This window comes from Mycteria americana, chromosome 3 (genome assembly GCF_035582795.1).
Source record: "Mycteria americana isolate JAX WOST 10 ecotype Jacksonville Zoo and Gardens chromosome 3, USCA_MyAme_1.0, whole genome shotgun sequence".
NCBI classification, from domain to species: Eukaryota; Metazoa; Chordata; class Aves; order Ciconiiformes; family Ciconiidae; genus Mycteria; species Mycteria americana.
In genome coordinates this window covers 109,834,518-109,858,052 of record NC_134367.1, presented here as the reverse complement: position 1 = coordinate 109,858,052, position 23,535 = coordinate 109,834,518, and the positions used below count along the sequence as shown (strand labels likewise).

Sequence of the window (23,535 nt, the reverse complement as noted above, 5' to 3'; positions counted from 1 at the left end):
CTCTAAATGTGGTAGCAGAAGGGTAGATAATACTCTTGGGACTCTGCAGGATCATCTGCATCTTGGGTGTCTGCTGCTTCTTAGCAAACAAGCCTGCAAAAATGAAGTCAGCTGGATATGTAACCTTCTATCGCCAAGAAACAGGTGACAATTCAAAGTTTTATTTCTCATCAGAGCAATGCTAAAACTTGGCCCTTTCCCTGAATGTCCAGGGCTTAGAAAAAGCTGCCACTTTTCAGAAGTCTCAGCTGCTCACGTTATTCCTTTGTTTTTACCAAGTTATTATCAGAAGAACTATGAAATCAGGGAATTAAATAATGGGCTAAATTCCTCATGGCTCTAACACCAGTGCTAGGGATCACCCTGACCCTGAACTTCAGGAACATATTACCTTCTCCTTCACCAACCTGAATTTCATTCACTGTGGCATCTGGAGCACAGACAGCTCACACAACAAACACCAGCGTGGAAAACTTCACCTTTCCTCATGTTACAAACCAGACTAACACTCTAGGGTTCAGAAAGCAAGTACTAGACAGGAGGGTTGAGAGCCCCACCACTCATTTCCTGAAATGCCACTCAGATTTGTTTTCCAGGCCTCTCCTGCATATCCACCCATCTGAAAGGCTTGGTCTAGGCACGCGTTACTTGAACACAAATAAAGCTGTGTACTGGGTTTGGCTGAGATAGGAGTTAATTTTCTTCATAACAGCCTGTATCACGCTGTGTGTTGGATTTGTGACTGCAAGTGTTGATAACGCACCAATGTTTTAGCTGTTGCTGGGCAGTGTTTGCACAGCATCAAGGCTTCTTCTTCTCCCCACTCTGCCCCTGCAATGAGTAGGCTGGGGGTGGGCAAGAGGCTGGGAGGGGACACAGTCAGGACAGCTGATCCAAATCAATGAAAGGGATATCCCTACCGTACAATGTCATGCTCAGCAGTAAAAGCTTGGAGAAAGGAGGATAAAAGGGGGGATGTTTGGGGTTATGGTGTTTGCCTTCCCAAGTAACTCTTACAGATGCTGAGGCCCTGCTTCCCAGGAAGTGGCTGGACATCTGCCTGCTGATAGGGAGTAGTGAATGAATTCCTCTTGCTGCTTTGTTTGCATACAGAGCTTTGCTTCACCTCTTAAACTGTCTTTATCTCAACTCCCAAGTTTTCTCGCTTTTGCTCTTCCTATTCTGTCCTGCTGTGGGAGAAAACAAGTGAGTGGCTGCACAGGGCTTAGCTACCAGCCAAGGTCAACCCACCACACGCTGCCAGCCGTTCACCTGTCACCAGGAACAAGTCATCCCTCCAAAGAACCTGCACAGCTGTAGAAAAGCACTCTCCTCCTCTGGGCCACTAGTCTACTGACCTTGCATAAGTCACTCCTGACGTCCTTCATTTTCCTTGTCTGCAAGATGAGTATTTCCTCCAAGATTAATCATTTTGGGACAATATTCAGCATCACTGAACAGCCACAGTTTAGCACCTTGGAAAATAACATCCCCAAGCACCTCTAGAAAGTCACGCTCCTGCATTTTGCACTTTATACAGACAGATTATTTCAGGCCTGGAAAATGCCACTTGGTTATATACCAGCAGAGTGCCTCTTCAGACATTTTCCAGGCAACTCCAGCACCCATTACACTTCAACCCAAGCCCATCAAGAGATGATCTGGAATCAGTTTTGTTCAGGAAGAATCCTCTTGCTCAGCAACTGACACAACAAAACAAACAGGAGACTGAATGGGCTGTTATCACTCTGCTCAGCCTGCCAAGTGCAGGGGTGGGTGAGACTCTCCCCTGGAGCAGCCTGTGCCCTGGTTTCAGTCACGTCAAACACTCCAAGCACCACACAGAACACGTTGCAAGCTGCAGACAGTTGTGCATCAATTTCCACTAGCTTTCTGAGCATTAAATGTTCACCAGAAGAAAGCCACACTCACTTGTCACTCACACGACAATCCAAATCCTGTAGTTGTCATGCCTTTATATACTTTAATACTATACCTCAAGAGGCTAGCTTTTTTTTTTTGCAAAATTGCTACAATCACATTAGATCTAGACTTCATTGCAAGCTTCCTGAATTTTCTTTATTGCAAAAGGATCTTATTATATCATTAAAATAATAAACTTACAAACCAGGAATATGATTAACGGAGACAGAAACTGCTTGGAAAAGTCAAATGATGCAAGGAATGGAGAATGGAAATAAAGAAAAGATCAAGAACTGTGTGGGTGGAACTGATGACCCATCAGGCTACAAAACAAGAACGGAACAAAAAACTGCAGAAAAATCTGTTTTACCAATTCCAGTCCTGGGAAGAAAAAGTAAAATAACAAACAAATAAAAATCAAGGATGATATTTAGTACTATAAATACAGCTACCAGCAGTCACTCCAGCTGCTGCAAGAAGCATACAAAAATACATATAAAGGACAAAGAAGTTCAGTAGAGGGTCTTGTGCTGATTACAGAGAAACAGTAATACTGTTTGCTCAGTATTACATGCAAGCATTGGAGAAAATGTTCTTTGCTCCAGAAGAGGCAAGAAGCCAGGCAAACTCTGCAGTCCAAGTATTTCTGCCTCCTGTTACTAATTTGTCCATCACCCACCACAGCTGAGAGATCAACATTCCCTATAACATCAAGGGGACAACAAAAAACATGCAAAGACAGGAGGAGGAATGATTCAAGTGTGAATGGGGTCATGCCAATATAGCATGGGAATTCAGCTATCTGAACCCCAGGAATAGTTACATGAACTCTGCTTTTGACCTACTCAACATCTTTCCATCTTCTCCAAGTCTAAAATGATGTTCTTCTAATATGAAAATAAAGAAAAAAAAGTGGTTTTTATCCCACTAAGAAAAATCAGAGTCAAATGCTAGTTTGACTGGTGTGGAGGTGGTAGGGGAAGAATCCACCTCAACCATTGTATTTCCCACAATGATTTCCTGGGGTCTTCAAATGAAGATGGCATCCCAAAGCACACAAGAAAAATTGTGCACAAAAAGCTTACTTGCTCTAAGCTATACTCCCTCACAGATAGGGAGCAGCCTCCTGCCCTTAATTATTTTCAAGGCAATGCAAAGAGGCAGCTAGTAGAGCAGGAAATAATCGCACCCCCAACCCTGCTATCCCCTGTTTAATTCTGATCATTTGAATGTCCTGGGAAGCAAGGACAGAGCTGGGTCACTACTATTCCGCAGGTTAACAGTGACATCCCCTGCAGAAGGGCTCCTTCCAGCTGTTAACCGTCATCCCTCAGCAGCAGCAGGTGCTCCCAAAACCCAATAATGTAATTGGAGACTCATTAAATCATCCTACACCTTGTTTCTAACTTCCATTGAAAAGGCAAGACAAGAGAAAATGCATGAGAGAGAACACACACTGTGCAGGCATAGGGAACTTCCAACTCACCTACCACCGAGCTTTGAAACACTTAGTTTACTTCAAGCTTATCTTGCCTTCTCTAAAAAAAAAAAATACATTAAGTTGGGTTGGATCTTAGGAAAGCAAAAATCAATTCTCATCTCAGTTGGAAACTGCCTCCTATGCCCTCATGAGACTCCCTTAATCAGCCTCACTCTTCAGCTTGCAGATATTTAAAAATTGTACACGTTACCTCTTGCATCACTCCTGAGACTAATACCTAGAAAGGACAGACAGCGAGGACAGTAAGTAGCTAGGAGCGGCACACAATCTTCCCCTGCTCACAATCTAACAGGAAAACCGTCAACCATAAGCCAGAGCTCACCAACAACTTCAGAGGAATCAAAACCAGGTACAAATGAATGGTACACCACAGCTCTTGCCACCAGCTAAGGCATCCTGGTTCGAGCATTTAAAATGCTTCATAAGGTGCAATTTGAAAAGAACATTTCTCATCAGATAACAGCCCATCAGGAAAAGCCACACTAGAATTAGCTGATGGGGTTTCACAATTGCACTGGCTCTCTCAAGGCCATGTGCAGGTCGCAAAAAAACGCTCTAAACTTGGACCAAATAGCAAGCGGGAGCTGCTCCTTGCTATAAACGGAGTCCCTCTTTCTATGCAGTTCTAGAGGCTATTTAAAAGCTCTAATCAGTCTGGGTCAAGATCTGACCATTAAGAAGCGTTCCTTACAGGCAGTCCTTGCCATGTGGGGCTGCCCACACTACTCACCACACCCTCAGAAACCTTCTTCAAGCATTACCCAACCTACCAAAATATTACCAAGGGCTTTCTTAAACTGGAAAAAACCTACCTATAGGCCACATCTGTTGTTTGTTAGCCAGTGTACTGACAGTACTATTTCTCTGTGCTGTTGCAAGGAAAAATTCAGAGGGAAAGATAAGCAATGAATGCTAACAAGAGATTGCCGAGAACGGAGAATCTGAACACCATTTTTGCAACACAATGTCCCCCCAAAAAGCAGTCTGAAAGCAAGAGCTCTGTCTTGCCAGCAATTTCAATCACATAAAACAGACAACTGCAGGAGAAGGGCAAGACCAAAAAATAGATGACACATGCAGATATGACTGGGGATGCTGCTTATAAACAATTTCTTTCTTTCTTATTCCCCCTTCGTGGTTTTGGTTTGGTGGGGTTTTTTTGGTTTGTTTTTTAACCTGAGGTTAGGAGAAGACAGGTAGTTAGTTATATTTCCCCTTGAAGCATGAGTCAGCCTTTCCTCACGCAACAGCCTTGGCTGCCAAGAGCTGAGGCATACAGCAACAGCACTGGAACTCAAAGTTCACAGAAAATTTGGTCATCTGCCACTTCACATCCACCAGCTGTCAGCAAGCAGCCACAGATAAATTCGGAAGATGACAGCTAAAAGTGCTGTGACACTTTCCATAAAAATCAAGGCTAGATTAGAATGGAGACCTCTATGCTACTAGAGCTTAAAAAGAAAGAAGTCAAGTGAGTTTTAAAGTGATGCCTTGTTACTCCAAAAAGCAGATCATTAATCCTGCTTCTCTTAAGGAATACTAAGCATGCTGAGAAGCCAGAGCACCAGCAATGAACTTCAGGGTTAAAGAGATCTGACCAGCATTAAAACCTTACCACAAAACTCACTTGCTGTTTATTCCTACACTGCATAGAATCAGTCCCTGCCCCCAGCTCCTCCTAGTGTGCATATTAGTCTGACAAAGAGACACACAGAGGAAGAATAACTGTTGGGGTTTTTATTATATAACAGTTGATCTAAATTACATTCAACAGGCTATTTTTCTTTCTTCTGGGATCCATAACACAAGGATGTCTACTTTGCACATGTGCTTCTCTAATCAAATTTTGTGGAAGAGAATCACAAGAGCCACAAGGGCCTAACATGCTACTTGGGAGAGACTGTTCACAACCTAGATAGGCTACTATCATCTCAAAACACTACAGTCACAAAAAAAAAACCCCACCACAACAGAGAGACTACTCATCTAATGATCAGCTAAGTAAGACTAGCTGTGATCATCTCTTCCACCTGCAATACTGTGATATTTCCCTTTTTCTCAGGAACATGTTAAGTCCTTTGATGGCTTTGGAAATACAACATTAGATAAGCACCATCTGTTAATATTACTGAAGATATTTAGGTGCTTTTTAGCATAGTAAGTCCCATTCTGCAAATAAAATTCACATAGGTTTCAGCTAGCTTGATCTTACAAGCTCAATAAATCAAAAATCAATACCAAAAGGATATGTTTTATATTTAACCACTGTTCAGAGAAGTAGCAAGGATAAGTTTGGGAAAAATTATTTAAAATAACAGCTGCTCCAGCTGTCTATACTTGACAGTAACAGCATACTGTAAGTACTAGAAGGAGAGCTTCCTCAGTAAAGTCAAGTCACATATGCAAGACCAGGGTATTTGTACAGACTGGAGAACAGCCTGCACCTCACTCTCTCCCTCTCATTAAAACAGCACAGCCCGGTATGTGTTACCATGAAGATGTGCAGTTCTACTATGCACTCCCAAATCATCTGCCCTACACTCTTAAGAGTGACTTTTTTTTTTTCCCATTTCAGAACAGGTATACAAAACCTAAGCTCCAGGAATATATCAGCCTGCCATCTTAAGACAAATGAAAACCCATGCCAGCTCTGTAGTTCTTGTTTTCAGGTAGCTTGCTGAATGCATCTGAAAGGTCTGTTTAAGTGCAGAGCCTTCTTTTTTGCCATACTATCACAGTAGCAGTTAGATATGACAAAAGAGTGACAGAAGACAGGATTCAAAGTATACCTTCATTCTGACTAAAGGCCAAGATCCATAATTGTAATGCAAAAGGCCAAATCAAGCTTTGAGCTAACTAGCTGTTTGTGGGAAAGCACTTCCCTATTAGCAAGCTTAACTAGAACGTAGAACCAACTAATGCTTCAGTAGGAGCACTGTCATAGCCAGCCATTAATCAGTACGTGCAAGCGTAGTGACTTTGCAAATGTGGGTGTGCAAACTGACCTCCAAAGTTGGCGAGCCGTCCAATCCTTGTGACAGGAACCTTCCTCTCCCGGGCCCGCTCGCTGAGCTGCAGCAGAAAGAGGGGGAAAGGAAAACAAGACAAAAAGAAATCCACAAATGAACTGGGCATGGTCAGAAACCTGCAAATTCAGAGTACAACTTTGAAAGCACTCGAACAACTCTGTGCTACAGAAAGCTTTTCTTGAGCACCAAGCTTTGTATGTGTTGAAAGATTTTCAAGTGAACACACTGCAGAACAGACACACCATGAACCGAAACATACACTAAGCAGAGGAGCAGACAAGAGGGTGGGAAAGATAGAGAAGCTGACAACCGTGTTTAGAAACCCCATTTTTACTTTCACCTCAGCAGCCCTTATATTTTGAACTTGGAGAAGCAGCACAATGCCAACCCGAACTCCCTTCCACACATGGAATTAAAACTCATGGAAGGTTATCAGGTTCACAGTACTGTAGATAATTCCCACACACACAGCAGCTGGAGCAGCAGAAGTGTACAGTTTCATCAAACCAATATCCTGAGTGAGTGAACCCACAGTGGCATCTGATACTGGGTCTGGGGAAGGAGGCAGAAGGTCAGAGCAGATGGCAAGTATCTCTACTGTGAATTCTGCTGTGGGCTTTCTGCGCTGGCTCACACAAAGCCATGAAGCACTAAAGCAACAATTGTGAGCTATGCTACCCTCCAATCTACTAATGCTCAGGGCAACATTCCCTCCACCTCTAGAAGGACTGCAAGACACAGTACAGGAAGCCACAGCCTTCACTGAGAGGAGCTTAGGTCCAATTCTTTCTTCACAGCCATAGCAAAATAGCTAGCTAAAGGGAACAGGGCCCTTCAAGGAGAAGATAGACTCTTTAGGTCAGTCTTCAAACCTTTGTAGCCTACAGCTGTCCCCACCTGCTCAACACTTCACCCCAAAAACTGGGATGAAATACAGACCCTTCATTACTGTAACATGCATCAATAAATACATCGAGTCCCCATAGTCCAGTGAATGAAAGGAGAGCTCCCGTTAATATCAAACTGAAGTCTAACTCTGTGTATGCTTTTTAAACATCCTCTCACATCAGAATAGCTGATACAGAGGGGGCAGGTGTGAAAGGGGAGCCTAAAAAGCTATTGACAGAATAAATATCACAGAGAACAGATTTAATTTGCCTCCACAAAAGGGAATAGCGGAAGAGGAAGAAATGAGAGAAACACAGGAGAAGGTGAGTAAGGATAATCCAGTATAGCAACCATAGTACTAGGAATCCTTAATTTTAAAAAAACAAACGAACAAAAAAACCCCCATACCATCTGTTTGTAGGGCTTCTGCTCTGAACCTGTTTTGGCCTGTCTGGCTTTATCGATATCTTCAGCTGTTAATCCACTAACAGAGGAATGGTCTTGGTGAAAAGCCCTATTTTGTCCAAAGGCAGCAGCAAAAGGATTTCCAGGGTCCCTAAAGCCTCCAAATAACCTTGCATCCATTTTGGGAGGGAAAGGCTTCTGACCCATGCCAGAATCTCCAGTCTCACCAACACTTCTAAAAGGTCCATTCGTAGTGTGAGAGTAAGCAGGGCCTTCACCGCTGTGTTCGTGAGGCTTGCCAGGGGCAGTGGAGAAGTCCATTGGAGCATCTGACGGCTCTCGGGCTGAGAAGTCATAGTCTTTCCCAAAATCCTCACTGAGATCAGTTAAGTTCTCCTGCTGTTTGCCTAGTTCCTGCAAATAACAACAGAAATACTTTAAGAAAAGAACTTAAAACCTGCTCCCCACCCATCCGTGGTCCTCAGAGATGGGCATGCAGCTAGGCTGACATGTCTCCTCAATAAGTAATTTGTAGAGACTCTGGCACTGCAGACATTCACAGTAAGAGACAGGAAAAAGGAAGAGACACTAAGGGCACCTGGGGTCACTGGCAGTCTTTCAGCCCCACTGATGGGACAAATTAGTTAACAGCTTCTCAAATACCCATAACTGGAGACGCCTTGTTCTACGTACACTGCCAGGAAGGATCACTAATTATGGAGTTCACTAGAAGCAATACACTGCTCAGAAACAACAGGTGATGGGAGCTGCAATATCACATAAGATATACTTAGGAGGGATAACAAAAAGCTAAACTTCATAATATTCAGTTCTTACCCCTGCCATGCTCCCTCCTCCTATCCTGTCCCTAATCATGCAATGTCAGCACTTTCAAGCCCAAAGCCACCTGAAGCAATACCAGATACCTACTTATAGGCAAAATAAGCTCAGACTTCCATGGCCATGACATTACCAACTGCAAAACACATTTCATTATTCAACCACTGAACTACGGCAGGGTGTGTTGTCATCCCAAAATAAGTAAATAAAATTCTGTGCTTGAAGCAAGGGTAGCAGCATCAGACACAGCAACACTCAAGGCAAGCTTCTCTGACAGTCTTTTCTGTTCTGTCTTGACCTGCAAGAGCTGCCCCACTAAGTCCAGGTATTTCCCCACCACTTTTCAATGTAGAAAAAAAAAGTTTAAAAAAGTCAACAGTAGAGCATTATCTCCTATTTACTTGTTACTTGATATTTTCTAGTTACCTACCTCAGTAGTGGCAATACCATGGAAGAACTGATGACTATTACAGCCAATAAATAGGATTTTAAATCCTGCTGTGGTCAGGCAAGCAGGCAGCGTATTTTAAGCTCTTTCCTAAACACTAATTACATTTCCCTTCCTTACAGAAAAAAGCAGAACATGGCCTTTCCTGTTATTCAGCAGGTCTCATGCTATTCTGAACCTCAGCATCACAGCTGGGGGAAGAGGAGAAATCTGTTTACAGATGGAGACTGCAGCCACAATACTGACTGATTTTTTCAAGCAAGAAGGCCTCTCTACTTCCATACTTAAATTTTAAAAAGCATGACAGACAGCCAAAACCCTGCCACAGATCAAGAGAAGTGAAATATAGTCACTTAACATAAAAGCTTTCCTTTCTGCAAAACAGAAAGTGTTGTAGCTTCAGACTACAGATTTCTTACTGAGCCCTGCTTTGGCAGCAGCTTCTCATGCAACTCATTTACAGAACACAGGGCAAGTGTTCTGCAGGTGTGCTTGTGGGGCCTCTCTTGTGCAGAGAAACATGCACAGAAACAGGAGAACATCATCTCCCTTGCTCTTCCTGGATGCAAAAGGAGGACAAAGGCAAGACAAAGCACTATTCCCATAAACAAACACACTTAGGGTATTTCTATTGCAAGCTTAAATAGAACCAAGCAAACACAGGCCCAGATTCTAGGACTGAAGCTACAGATTGCCATGATAGTCTAAACTCAGTGCATAAAAAACCATCAAAACCTCACTCATTAGTTTCTGCTTCAAAAATTATGATCTGAGCTACACTGTCTTTCTAAAGGACAATAAAGGATAATCATTTTTGATTAAGAGAAGTTCTTTTCTCAGACAAGCCCCATGTTTTCAAGAGATGGAAACACAGCAAATGTGAAGCTCTTATAAATCCATCCCCATGTCTGGTGACAGAAGCCGCTGCTTAGGAAAAAAAAAAAAAAAAAAGACTGGCTTTCCTTATGTTCCTCATTTGAAAATCAGTTCTGAAAATCCAGCCTGGGCTGTAAGTGATGAACATGCAAACACCTGACCCTGAGCCATTCTGAAAAATATCACCTGCACCGATTCTGCCAAGAAAGGAAGCAGCACTGAGATAAGTCCAATTCACTCTAAAAGAGCTCATTCACTTAGTCAAAGAAGAGGTAATCAATGACTGGTTTAAAGGACACTTTAAATAACAAAGCTGGTGGCCAATCTTAGCAAGAGCTTGATCTTTGACAAGATGAGGTGAACAGAGCACGTTTCATTTTCAGCATGTCTTAAACACTCAGTAATGGAAACAAAAACACTCCGCAGTAACATTCCTCTCCGAGCACCTACTGCACACCACAGAAATCCTGGAGAATTCCCAGAGCACTGAAACATCTGTATTATCAATCCAGCACTTCTGAGCTAGGTTCCAGTTCACGATGCGAGTTCCTAGCCACTCTCACAACAAAACCAAAAAGTACCTGAAGGAAAAGCAAAACATCAGACTAGACTGTGCACAAAGAGCCTTGCTTACCTGCATTTTCCCCAAGGCAGAACTGAACTGTTCTTCAGCAGCGGCCTGGAGAGTCCTTGCAATGGTAACTGCATCGCCCCCAAGGAGCACCTGCCGAAGCTGTCCCGCTTGGGTTTCTAGGACTGCTTTACTAAGCTTTGTCAAGCCTCTCATGATCATGATGGCATCACCCGCCATGACTGATGTCTTTCCGTGCTGAAAGATGAAAAAGAAAGGGGGGGGGGGGGGGGGGGGGGGGGGAGAAAGAGGTCAAGGAACAAGTTTGCAACCAGTTTCAAGTCACCTAAGAGCCAGTGCCATATCCTAGACAATCTCTTTCCGCTTTGGCAACCAGCCACCACAGGAACTTGTTTACAGCTCAGATAGCACACAGGCCAGCTTGAATGACAGCTAGGTAGCTGACCTTACCAGGCAAAGCGAGGGCTCTCCTTATGACTGTTCATGAGTTAGGATAACGTTCCAGGACTCCACATAAATATTCAAGTTACCATTGACCAGGGGAAGCAAAGACAGGTAAATGTCAGTAACGCTGCAAAGATGGTCCTGATTCCTTCCAGATGTTTAAAAAGGATTAAAAGCATTAGCATTTGACCTTTAATTATCATCAGGACCTGGAACATATTCTCAGTGCCTGATAACATGGCTGAAGTGTACTAACTGTCACATCCCATTCCTGCCCTGGAGCTATGCCTGCTCATTTTACATAGCCAAATTTCTTCACCCCCACACCAATGCATAAGCTTTGTTTGTCCTCCAAGGGCAGTCTGCTCAGTCCCCAACTTGTAGCTCACTCTGCTACATTTAATGGGAAACTTAAGTACGCTCAGAACACCTGCCTACTGCAGCATTTCAAAGTACTGCACTACAGTGATAAATTTTTGACTCAGTCACCCTTCCTGTTCAAGAGGCACTCCATCTCAGATTCCTAACAGTCTGTGCAATTTCAATGTCTTCAAATACAAACTGGGCACTGTAGGGTGCCGGGCAGAGCGTGTCTGAGAAGAACAAGTTCCACCGACTCCTTGCCTCAGCCTAGAACCAAGCCCAGGCTCAGGACACCGGATCTCCTACATCACTGTGGTTCACGTAAAAGAAAAGCAGGAGTGGCCAGGGTGTCAAAACCATTTTGCAAGGGAGATTTTCACCTGCTTATTTCACTCATCTCCCACACCTTTAAAGCACAGTCGGGGTCACAGTTCCAGGGCTGGCTCAGTTGCACGTTCTTCCCACCTTTACTGACCCAGAAGAGAGAGGCATGCAGTTGGCATGAGATGCTGACTAAGGTTCAACCTTACCCATACAGCATCCTCTGCAATGATTTGGAGAATAAAAAGTTCTGGCTGCAATAGGTACCGAGCACTAGTCTAAGGCCAAATATTTAAGTTACTCCCTAGGTAGGTACACAGGTACCAATTCATTTTTAGAAGATAACCTGTCAACACCCACATATGCACTATAACTATAAACATTAATACACTGAAGTGGTACAAGTGATCCTGAGTCCACAGTACACACGGCATTACGCCCTGCTGCAGATCACAAGCAACTGGATCCAGTTACCTTCTCGGGAAACACAAAGCCTGTCTCACAAACACGTCTGCTGTATCAGTCATGCAGGGGAAGTATGGACTGCTATAGCTAAATTTCTGGATAAGTAGACAATTTCGCTGCAATCACACAGGAGACGCATGGATTACTACAGCTGAATTTCAGAAACATTATTATGCAAATGCAGGGTAAACCCTGGTTACTGGAATATTTGTTCAACAGCTGTTAATCAGTGATCAAAATCAGGAACAACCACTGTAGCCAGGAACTCTTATACAGTACCTGCTTTAAGTACAGTTGTTAGAAGGACAGTCAAGTGTTTGCAACAAGTCTGGGCTTAATGGGTTAGCTGTAAAAATAAAAATCAGCCTACCCAAGTCATTATTCTGTGGTTATCTTTACAAGACCTATCCATATGCTCCAGACTTGTAAGAAGTGTTACTCCGGAATCTCTCCAGCGTTTCATCACTAGGGTTGGTTTTAAAAGTGCATTATACAATGTTAAACTTGAAATCTGCCTGTCAGGTAAGGAAATGTACTGTCAACAGGAGGTGGTTTTTTCCCCCCACATCTTCACACTGGAAATTTCCACATGGATCTCACTCAAAACATTCACAGGCGGTCCCTGCAATTCAGAGCCAGGCAAAGAAACCAGTCAACAACACAGTACTGTCCTAGCTGAAATGAGACCGTTCAAAGGTTGCCACTACTAAGAAATAAGTGCTTTTGTAGTCGCGAGTATTAGAAGCACAGGAAAGACTGAATGCGAAAAGTTCACTCCCTCCCAAGAAGGGCAACAAAAGGTAATGCAATGTAGATCAGCATATGCTCAGACAACGCACACAAAAACATCCACTTCTAACATGAATTCTTTCTAACTAATGATACTAAAACCATATCCTCCTTTCACCCAAACCAGCTAAAGGACTTACCTTGAAGTGACAGTTATGATACGCTAAATGTGCATTTGAAAATTAAATCTTCCAACAAAATTTCAGGGAAGCCAATGCAACCACAAATGGAACACATATATAGCACAATGCGTGCTCAACCCTCCATTGCCGAACGTACCAACAAGCAAAGAGGACCAATTGCCCTTTACAGGTTTGGCTATAAGAGACAGCACTGGGCACATTGCTACCAGTATCCTTGTGACTTCCATGCTATCACCCCCACTTTCCTCTGCACAGCAGTTATAACCAGCTAGGTGCCATGCAAGTGGTTTGTTAGCTCAGAAGCATCAGCGACATGCTCCTATGCATCACTGCCAGAGGACAGGCTATTATAACAGGCCATTTATCCTAGCACCTTGCTGGAACACAGGCCTCTGTGTAGGAAATAGAAGCCTACAGGCAACTGACTCACTGTTTCCAATGATCTTTCAGATTCTCTGCAGGTAGCTCACAGACCCAAATGGAAAGCACAGTCCAAGCGCAAAGGCAAGGCATGGCTCAATAAGGACTTCAGAGGTCAAACCCAAGGAGAGTCACCAACAAATAAAGGCTGAGAAGGAGGAACATGTTTTCAGAAGCAAGACCATACTCCTGCTTTTTAACAGAATCATGTCTGTAAGACATCTCCTTCCAGTTCCTCATCTTTCACACACCAAGTGCTCACCTTTAACAACGCACAGTCAGGAAAAAGCAGAGGAAACAAAAATAACTATACTGCAATGATTAATCTTTTGGCAATAGGCATCAGGAGCAAGAAAACCTTCAGGTAATGTCTGTACCCATCATCAAACAATATGAAGGCGGGAGCTAACAACTGCAATGACAACTGAACTGATACTGGAGGCATTTTCCTCAAGTGGAAGAAATCCCAGGTTATCTAGTTTTGTAGACCCTACATTTAGCAGGACACGTTGGTTAATTATCCTGGGAAGGACACAGAAAGCAGAGACTAACGAGGTTATCACAACCAGAAGGGGAACGCATGAAAGAAAATACATGCTAGATAATCAAGAAGGTAAAAGACTACGCACAAAAAATAACTACAAATTAGGAAAATTACCTTTTTTCTTCAATGAAAAAAACAAGAAGCACAAGCAAGGACAAGAGACACAAAAACTGAAAGACAGAGGAAGCATGCACTTCCAAGAAGACTCGGACATATCCCCAACAATATATTTGTGTTAATACCCAGTGCAGACAGCAGGCAAGGGATTTTCTTCCCCCTCCCCTACGGCAAGTTCTATTCATACCACTACTAAAACAATAAATAAACAGTGTAAGCAAGCTGTATGAAAAACAGATTTAAGGAGTGGTTTCAAATAGAATTGGTCCGAGTGTACAAAGTCTAGATCACACTTGACTTGTCTCCTGAGGACTCTGCTATCTAGTGCTAGCAAAGTAGGACACTGCCAGCATGGAGTACGGACAAGTTGGTCATGTCTACACAAGCTGTCAGAGTGTCTGCTAACCTGGATTGAAGAGGGTTGACAAGTGTCAATCATGAGCTATTTTCCAAGAATAGGCAGAGTCACCATTTTTGCTTAGTAAACTTCTCACAGTTGAATGAATCTCTGGAAAACACCCAGCGTGAGGAGGCTAGAGCCAAGTCATCGTCAGACACCAGACGAGGTCCACACAGCAGGCAGAGGGGCTTGTATAGGTTAGATGCCACACTGGTAGGTAAACCATCTCCTGACATTGCACCAGATTTTGAACCCTGTTGTAACAACTAATTAATTCAGTGCCTGGGATGCTCCTATCTGCAACGACCAGCTGCCTCACAAGCCACTGTCCTCTAGTGACTAACTGCAGCGCGTTTCCTCCCTTCTTCAACATGGCAGACTACTGGACTGAAGGTTTAAGCAAATATACTGAGACACTCAGCGTATCAGAGGCCAGTAACAGAAACACAAGGCCTCACAACAGGCAACAGAGAAATTCTTATATTTGTACTGTTTTAAACATCCCTCCCATTCAATCCCTTTTCCACATGCTAACCATGTGCTCCTACAGACACACAGAACAGCTTCTGACTCCATGTGCTTTTTTCCAGATGCTTGTACAGTCAAAAACCTTACTCATATATACACATACACATGCATATACATACATACACATCTATAGGATAGACCAAGTTTAAACACAAGGAGACTTCTAATCATACAGAAATATACCAGAAATATTTCTGAAAGTTTTCTGTGCATGACAACACAGTCTCTCTTTCAATGTAAGGGAATTACTTGTACCCTCAACAGTTTGCTATCCACCCCAGAAAGAAGCTTATCTACTGTTGAATAATTAAAAAAACAACAAAAACCCAAAAAACATCCACCACCAACCAAAAAAAAAAATCCACCAAAACCCCAGCAGTTTTACAGTAGTCCATATTTCCCCCTCTCAGGTCTGCAGAAGTTTTAGCTGCCTTCTTTATCTCAAACTTTTTTTAAATAAATGAGAAAAAATGGCAAATATTAGGCTGAACACATAGTAAGGCAGATAATTAAGTATCACGCTTCCAAAGGAAACAAACAGTCTCTATGCCTTCCCCCCTTCCTATTATCCATTATCACAATCACTGTTACCTTAGTCGTATCTAAACAAGGACTATAACCCTGGAATCAGTGTTATAGCCACCCATACCATCAGAGCGAGTGTGGCAACAGCATGAAATAAAAATAATAAACGCCACAAACAAGACACAGATGAGCAGGTACTCAGCACATTGTTCTGTGGCCATAAACCAGCAGCTGACTAACTTCAAAATAAGCATTATTCATTAAGCTGTTCTGTAACTGATATTTTACAGATTCTTCCATTTCTTTTTACGTGTGTTGCCATACCAATCCTTTCATGCGATCCTTTCACTCATGACCTTTTTCAGTTCCGTCACACACCTCCCCACCAGTTCCTTTGATACCACATTTCCAGGTCCCTGCCTAGACATATTTTCATTAGCTAGATTCCTTGGGTTGCAGCTGACCCAAATTTTAACTATGCAGGGCACAGAACAAACTGCATTTTAAAAGGAGCAAGTTGCCATCATCCTTTAAATTGAACTGAAGATCTACCTTGCTTATCCCTCATTCTTCCCCCTCCCCACATCTCCCACAGACTGCAGCTCCAAAAGAAATGTCTTTAAAGATCTGACCTACAACAGAACTAAGGGCTCCTATATTCAAGTCCTGCCCCGTGGCTTTGACTCAAGCCTCCTTAAACTGAATTCATCAAGTCTCTGAAAGCTGCTTTAAAACTACCCTTGCACAAAGCAGTTTGCCAATGCCATTTAAAACAACCACCTTTGAAGGGCAGGCGGAACTTGTTTACTCTCTAATCGCTATAATAGCACTGATAAAACTGGGTTGTTTGGCAGACAAATGCATCTTTCCACCAAAATTCAGAAGGCTTAGCAGTCATTTTTGGCAAATGACAGCTAGTTCAAAACCCAGTACAAGCAATTTTCCCCATAAATGGCTTGACACACAACGTAAGAGTGAAAAGAATGCTTGGACACTTTAAAAGTAAGCAGAGTCTGCTTTATTTTAGGCACAGATACATCAATGCAAAGTGAATGCTCTGGACTGACGGCTCTATTTACTTCTTTCTGGACAGTGTCTGAGGACATGCAAAAGCGTAGTCACAGCCCACGTGCCTGGAATTAACAGAGTCTCTTTCTACCCTGGCCACGGATCTAGAAATAATTCACTCACAATTAAGATCCTAGTGGGAGAGCGCGTTCCCTCATTACAGGCCACTTCCTCTGCTGATACGCCTTGACACAATACACTAATAAGTTCTCTCCGGGGCGCACGTTGCTTCCCATTACACTGAGGTAGATTCAACGCAATCGCTGTGATTTTCAGGCTACTGCTTACTCACTCCCCCCAAGAATGAATTGTGTGCCTTCTCCTGGGAAATAAGTATTTGCAGTCAGGGGACAAAACATGTTCCATTTACCTCATTTGTAGGCCTTTAAAATGTACTATTTGGGCAACAAAGATTTGGGCTATTGGACCAGTCCGGAGTTGTATTTATACCTAACATCCTATCTTTGTATTATTATCTATGTTACCACGAAGAAAGGAAGGAAGAACAGAAGAGAACAAGGGAAACCCAAGAGTTTTCTTCTGTTTATGCAGTGCTTAGAACAAGCCATTGCACTGCATCCTCTACGTGGCTCAAATACTATGAATAATTCTGATAACTTTAGTCACAGAATTTACTTCCCATGCATGTAGATCTTTCATCCAGCAACAAGGACAACAGAATATTAAAATAAAAATGGAGCATGACCACAACACACACAGATTAATACAAGATTCATCCAGATGCCATATTTGAAGCATATACTTAAGAAACAGAACTACTACAAGCTGAATTTACACCTTTATTTGGTTTTAAAGCAAGCTTACACGGAAGTACAGTTCACTAGTTCCAAGTCATCCCTCTGTCAGTGTTAGCATACAGCATCACTTTAAGAGACAAATCTCCCACATCCATACGGAACAACTCTAACCAGCGGTATTTATAAAAAGGTTACACTAAAGCTCTGCACTGATCAAATCCAAACATTGCACTTCAAACAAAAACTAAACATTACAAACATCTCCCCCCAGGTTTGCAGAGCAGCTCTACGCTCTGGCAGAGTCACCTCACCAGTTAGGGCAGAAGAGACCACTAAAGCTCAGCTCCCTGTCCGATGCACAGCTCCACAGCATTAAGCTCTGCACAGGTAACCAACAGAGCTCCCCACTGGTCTAGTGCTCTGAACTAGAATACAAAAGTATAAATGAGGAAGGTTATCAGTTTGCAGTTAATTTGTTTTTTGGCATACACCGTTATGTTGTAATTGTTTTTATTGGAAGTTTTGACTTTCTGAAAGCACACTGAGTCCAATTTAGGAATTGGAAACCAATAAAAAGCTCTGCCTCACAAACAAGTGCAGATTCCTTTAGACTCAAATACATCATTACTTAAGACAAAATTCTTGAGAAAAATAGCAGCTCTTCCTCTTGCATTTAAACACACACATCACTCTTCACTCATAGATCTCAAAAAGCTAAAGAAAGGGGACCGATATCAAAGTTCTCTACTTTAGAGGGAAGAGAACAAGTAACCTACGCAAAGTTACACCGCATGCCAGCGATGGGTTTGGGAACAGACAGCTCTCTCCAGAGTACTCTGATCCTTACAACACACAGCCTATACCTTAGTGTTCTTTAAATATCCAACCCTACAGAGCAAAAAGAAACAAGGACTTATAGCCAGATTGCGCTGACCATCTTAACAGTATATTGTTAACAGTCATATCTAAATGATTAAATGCCACACCAGCAATGGTTTCTAGTCAGAACCTTTATAATTAGAAAGGTTCTGGAAAACTAGATGCACCCTATAACTGTACTGTGCATCTGTCTTCCTCAGGTGTAAGAAGATACTTTGCTTATTAACCTTTTTGTACACCAGGACAGAACCATGCACGCTATGTCTTGAGTCACTGTGTTACAAGGTCAGTACGAGGTACCCCATGCACGTCTCTCCAGGTGTCATACACACATCCTCTGCTCACACGGTGCGCGTAACCCTTCTGTTATCACCATGAACAGGTCAAACGCCACAGCCTCCCGCTATTGATCCTGCGGGCGTACATGTCTATAGATCCCATGACTTTCAACCTTGCCCTGGAAGCTAGGGTTAAGTTCAAATTTAGTAACTTACAACACATCCTAGTCTATTCATAGCCCCCTTACATACTAGCATCCTAGCTATGGGAGCTTTCTTTTTTCTGGCTGTGCCAAAACCTCCCTGTAAGAAGAGGAAAATAGGATGCAAGAAGAGGACCATAGGTGAAAAAGACTACTTCAAGAAGACATAAATTGATCTCTGTGCTGAAGGCAAACATGGTCTATTAGAACCTACAGCTCCTACATCACAGCTCTGCCACAGTCCTCAGACAAGTTATTTGCATCAGTTCCTACTCACCACACATAGGTATTTTTGACACTAGGCTAAATAAGAGTAGTGAGCTCTATTTCTCATAACTTACTTCTAAACCTAATCTGCAAGCTCTCATACCTGATACAGAATCTGTAATCTGTACAGAGAGAGCATAAATAATTGTAGATTTGATGAAATCATATTCTATATAACATAGAATAAACATACTGCTTTTCCAAACTAGAAGAGCCAAAGTTTTAAACAACTTATATAGGTGCTTTTGCAAATCCCACTCCTCCCAGAGCAACTTCTGAATGACCATGCTCCCCAAAACTTTGCTATGCAATATAAAATTCTAGGTCTACCGATTTTAGAAGAGTTCTCTAAAAGAAACACTCAATCCACTTGCAGCTTACTGCCCAGTCATTCTCTCTTCCATCTCTTTCCTAGTCCTGATCATTCTCTTGATGAGCACTTTGACCATATCAAACTAAGATGAGGATTTAATACTCCCAAATGGCACAAATCAGACAGCAGAAGAGCTGTGACATTTCAGAATACTACATCAAGTCCTTTTACAGTACATTTGTTCAGCACATCCAGAAAAACCCAAGTTGTGCAACTGGTTAAAAAGGAGCCATGAATAGCAATGAAAGGGGCTACATAAAGATCTAATCTAGACAGAAAACCAGGACAAACTGCAGAGGCAAAACAAACATAGTAAGAGAACTTTGTAAGTGGAAGCTATCACCTGCACAACACAAAACAGCTCTAGGACCACCTAGATCACAACCAGACCACCATCATCTTTCGTGGTGTCTCTACATAGTCTTTAAGAAAAAAACATAGCCTTATGCAGTTTCCAGAAAAAAAACCACCTATGTTTTAACTCTGTATATATGTCCAGACTTGTTTAAGTGGACATATGAATTCGTAAAGTTTCTAGAAGCCAGCTCCTCAGGTTGACAGCTAAGTTTTTCAGAGCAGCTAGTGTTATTTTCTATAAAATAATGTGAGAAGCACACAGAACACTTCAGATACTGAGTAACTGGAAATTTAGCATGCTTCATTTAGCTCTGCACTTCTACTGACTGACAAAACACAAAAGCCATTAAAATAAGTTGCAGAAACACAACTGTGCAAAGAAGGGGCAAAACTTGTGTATCCTGTTATTTCTTTGTCTTTGTCATCAGCTTATTAGATTGGTTTAATTTTGCCGTCTACTGTAAGGGAGGACAGGAGGGAAGGAAGGGAGGAAGGAGGGGAACAAAACAAGTGGCATCTAAAAAAATTGAGAGCATCTTCGAATCCAAAGATAGCCACATGTCAATAAGATGAGTTTTCACTGCTGGGTGGGAAAGCAGCCACCGACTAAACCCCCTCCCTCCAACTACTGTGCTTTACCATTAGCTTGCATTTTGGCTCCACATGCAAATAACTTATTTTCTTCTTCAGGTACTGAAGGAAAGCACGCACTCACAGAACAAGCAGCACTTTAAGCACTTGTATAAAACAAGTTGAGAGAGAAGCTACTCTTCTCCTAGAGATGCTCCATCCCAGAATACAGAGCTCAATAAGCCAAAAAGCTTCCTATTCCAGACTCCTTTCTTAAACAGTTTTAGAGGGAGAAAGCCAGGAGACCTACATACACATAGGAGATAGGATATCCAAATACTGCTTCAGACTTGCTACCTCCATCCTAAACTGGACTGTTCACCCATCAGTACGCGTAGATTTAAGGAATAAGAGAAATGCTTATTCATGCATCAAGCTGAGTCCTGAGATGTGTTCAGCAAGCCAGCTGGACCAAGCAAGCTATACCATGCACACTGACACACAAGAGATCACGAGACACAGGCCATCCCTAGCATCCCTGTTTAAACAATAAAACCCCCCACACACACACAAGAAAAACAAACCAATCTTTACCTACAAAAAAAGCTCTGTAACCAGTTTAACACAAGGAAAATTAAGAAGCAGGAATTCAGCTGCTGTCTCTCATCCCTCTCAGCTTCTAGAAAAATAATACAGCCTGACGAACAGGGCGTGAGACAACAGACCACCACTTGCCTGTAAAATGACTACTGGACGACTAGAAGCCAAAAAAACTTCTGTTCTTGCTGCATGGATGCAATATGAGCTATTATTAACCTGCTCTAAATACCACAAATGAAATAACCAGAGCTGCATTGCATAGCACAGAATTCTCCTTGACAGCAATGAAACAAGGTAATCAACACTCAGATGGTAAACATGTAAGGGAGTTCTCCACATCTTCTGACCTTTTCTTCTACTTATCACACTGCTTTATTTTTAAAAGGGAGACACTGTCAAAGCACAGCAGGTCACCTATTTTTTCCCCCCCTCTTGAGTAAGACTGGACAACATACAACTGTTTATTCTAAGCATATCTTATTCAAGGTTACCAAGGTCATTGCTAACTAACAGCAAAGAAAAAGCATTTACAAAATACAGACGTAAGTCTCCTGGTCTAAGAGCAAGCAGACTGGTAAGCACATGAACTGCAGCTAAACTTTTCCTCCTGATGGTATAAGAAAGAGAGACAAGTTCTTACTACATGGCACAGAAATGCACGGCCACCCAAATTCTGTTTAAATGCCTATCTGCTTTCAGCCTTTAACTTGGAGCAATTTCTGAATCCTTTCAGAAGTCTTTTACTGAGCTACTACTGACTTTGGCCAGTATCCTTCTGCACCCAGTGCTAAGAATTATTTTGCATATGCTCAAAGTTCAGTGAAGCAATCTAATTTAAAGACAAGCAACTCAGGAAATAAAGTTTATAAGTCCTTAGGTTAATTCTTTTTAGAAAAACAATACTTTAGGTTATTGAAAGAAGAATCTTTTATATCCTCTCACTTTTTTTTTTTTTACATAAACACTAAGTTAAAGAGCCTGCTGCACTTCTATTAAGAGTAGGTTTCCAGCATCTTTATTCTTTGTAAAGCTTAGCACAAAGTTTGGATTTTCATTGCACGGCAGGAATGCAGAGAAGTTCCCCACCTACATTCCCGCTGGGTGGGACACGAGTGCGCCAGGGTATCAGAAATAGTGTTATTTCATAACAAATACAGTTCTGCACAAATTAGGATGGTCAGTAACTATGAAATCAACATTATACAAGCCAAACTTTTATATCTGTAGTTATTTATAGGTAGTTTGCTCAGTGCCTGTTTAAAACTAAGTACCTCCCCATTAATTCCTGTCCACTTTGTTACAAAGACTCTACAAGCCTGTTCGCTTGCAAAGAGTAAGATTATTTCCTCAGGTGCCTTAGCAAAGAAGCCAGGGTCTTGTGGCTTCTTTCCCCCCATTTCGGCTACAAGCAAGCTCAAAACAGCCAATGGATTTATTTTACATCCATCTTTAACCAGACGCACAGAACAGTCCCAGTGACAGAGAGAAGCGAGACTCTAAACCAGAGCAGCCTGGAAAGCCAGCACACACACACAGAGCACAGGACAAGACTCTGCATTTTCTTCTGCGATGTCCGTGGCAAGACGTGTACCCAGCAGAGCGGAAAAGCAGATTCCACCCCTGGTCCTAAGCCATTTTAGGCTGAAAATACAGAATATCCTGTGCACCTGCTCGGGCGAGCGGAGAGGCACCGTCCCCTCTCCGAAGGGCGGGACTGCTAAGCGCAGAGCCCCCCCTGCGGCACAGGAGGAGGGACACAGACAGGTCCCCGTTGTCACCCCGAGCTGACGGGCTGCAGCAGGCGGCAGCGGCGCGGCCGGACCCAGCCGTTGCACAAGGCCTGGATCGCACGCGACCCGTTGGGCAACCGGGCACAGTTACAAGCGCCTCAGCGTGCCCCGTACCGCTCGGTCACTCGCCAGGGCGGCTGAAGGCCCTGCTGACCGGCTCGCGGCCCCGCGAGGCCGGTCCCTGCGGCGTGTCGGCGCGGCCCCGCTGCTCACCGCCCGCGGCGACGGCTCCGGGCGGCGCGGCCTCCCCCGCTCATGGCCCCAGCAAGGGCACGGAGCAGGCCGCAGCACCAGCTGGCTTCTCGCCGGCTCCAGCCCCGCAGGGCTCGGGCAGCCGCTGGCACGCCGCCGCCATTGCACGCCGGACCCCGCACACGTCCCCCCGCCGGGGACCGGCGCCCCGGCGGAGCGACCCCCAGGCCGAGGGGCCGGCCGGCGGCCTCGCGTCCTCGCCGCGCCGGGCACGGGCGTTCCCCCTGCGGCAGCGCCGCCACCGCCCACCTCCCTTCCCTTCCCGCACCGCTCCGCTCCATCGCATCGCACTGCACGACCGGGTACCCCGCAGCCCCTTCCCCTCCGCCGCTGCGGCCGCTGCCCGTACCCCAGCCTGCGCGCCCGGACCGGACCGGCACAGCGTAGCAGCCGCAGCCGCTGCCACCGACTCGCCTGGCCTGGCCCCACCGGCTCGGCGGCGCTCACCTGGCCGCCCCAGCGCCGTCGCCCCGCTCCTCTCCGCTCCGCGCCCGCCGCCCGGGCCCGCGCGCTTGTTTACCGCCCCGGCCGCCCCTGCCGAGGCCCAGCCTCGCGCCCCGCCCCCGCGGCGCTCCCATT

The 23,535-nt window shown here is 43.8% G+C and overlaps 1 protein-coding gene across 1 annotated transcript in view; it reads right to left on the bottom strand.

Moving 5' to 3' along the window:
- Positions 1–23,499, bottom strand: part of COQ8A (coenzyme Q8A) — a 48,452-nt gene extending 24,953 nt beyond the window's left edge. Inside the window, exons 1-4 of the mRNA XM_075496536.1 lie at positions 23,404–23,499; positions 10,545–10,739; positions 7,750–8,160; positions 6,430–6,496 (exon numbers count right to left, since the gene is read on the bottom strand). Of these exons, the coding sequence (XP_075352651.1) occupies positions 6,430–6,496; positions 7,750–8,160; positions 10,545–10,721 (655 nt within the window). The 5' untranslated portion in view covers positions 10,722–10,739; positions 23,404–23,499. The remainder of the gene's footprint in view (positions 1–6,429; positions 6,497–7,749; positions 8,161–10,544; positions 10,740–23,403) is intronic.
- Between the last annotated feature and the right edge of the window lie 36 nt (positions 23,500–23,535).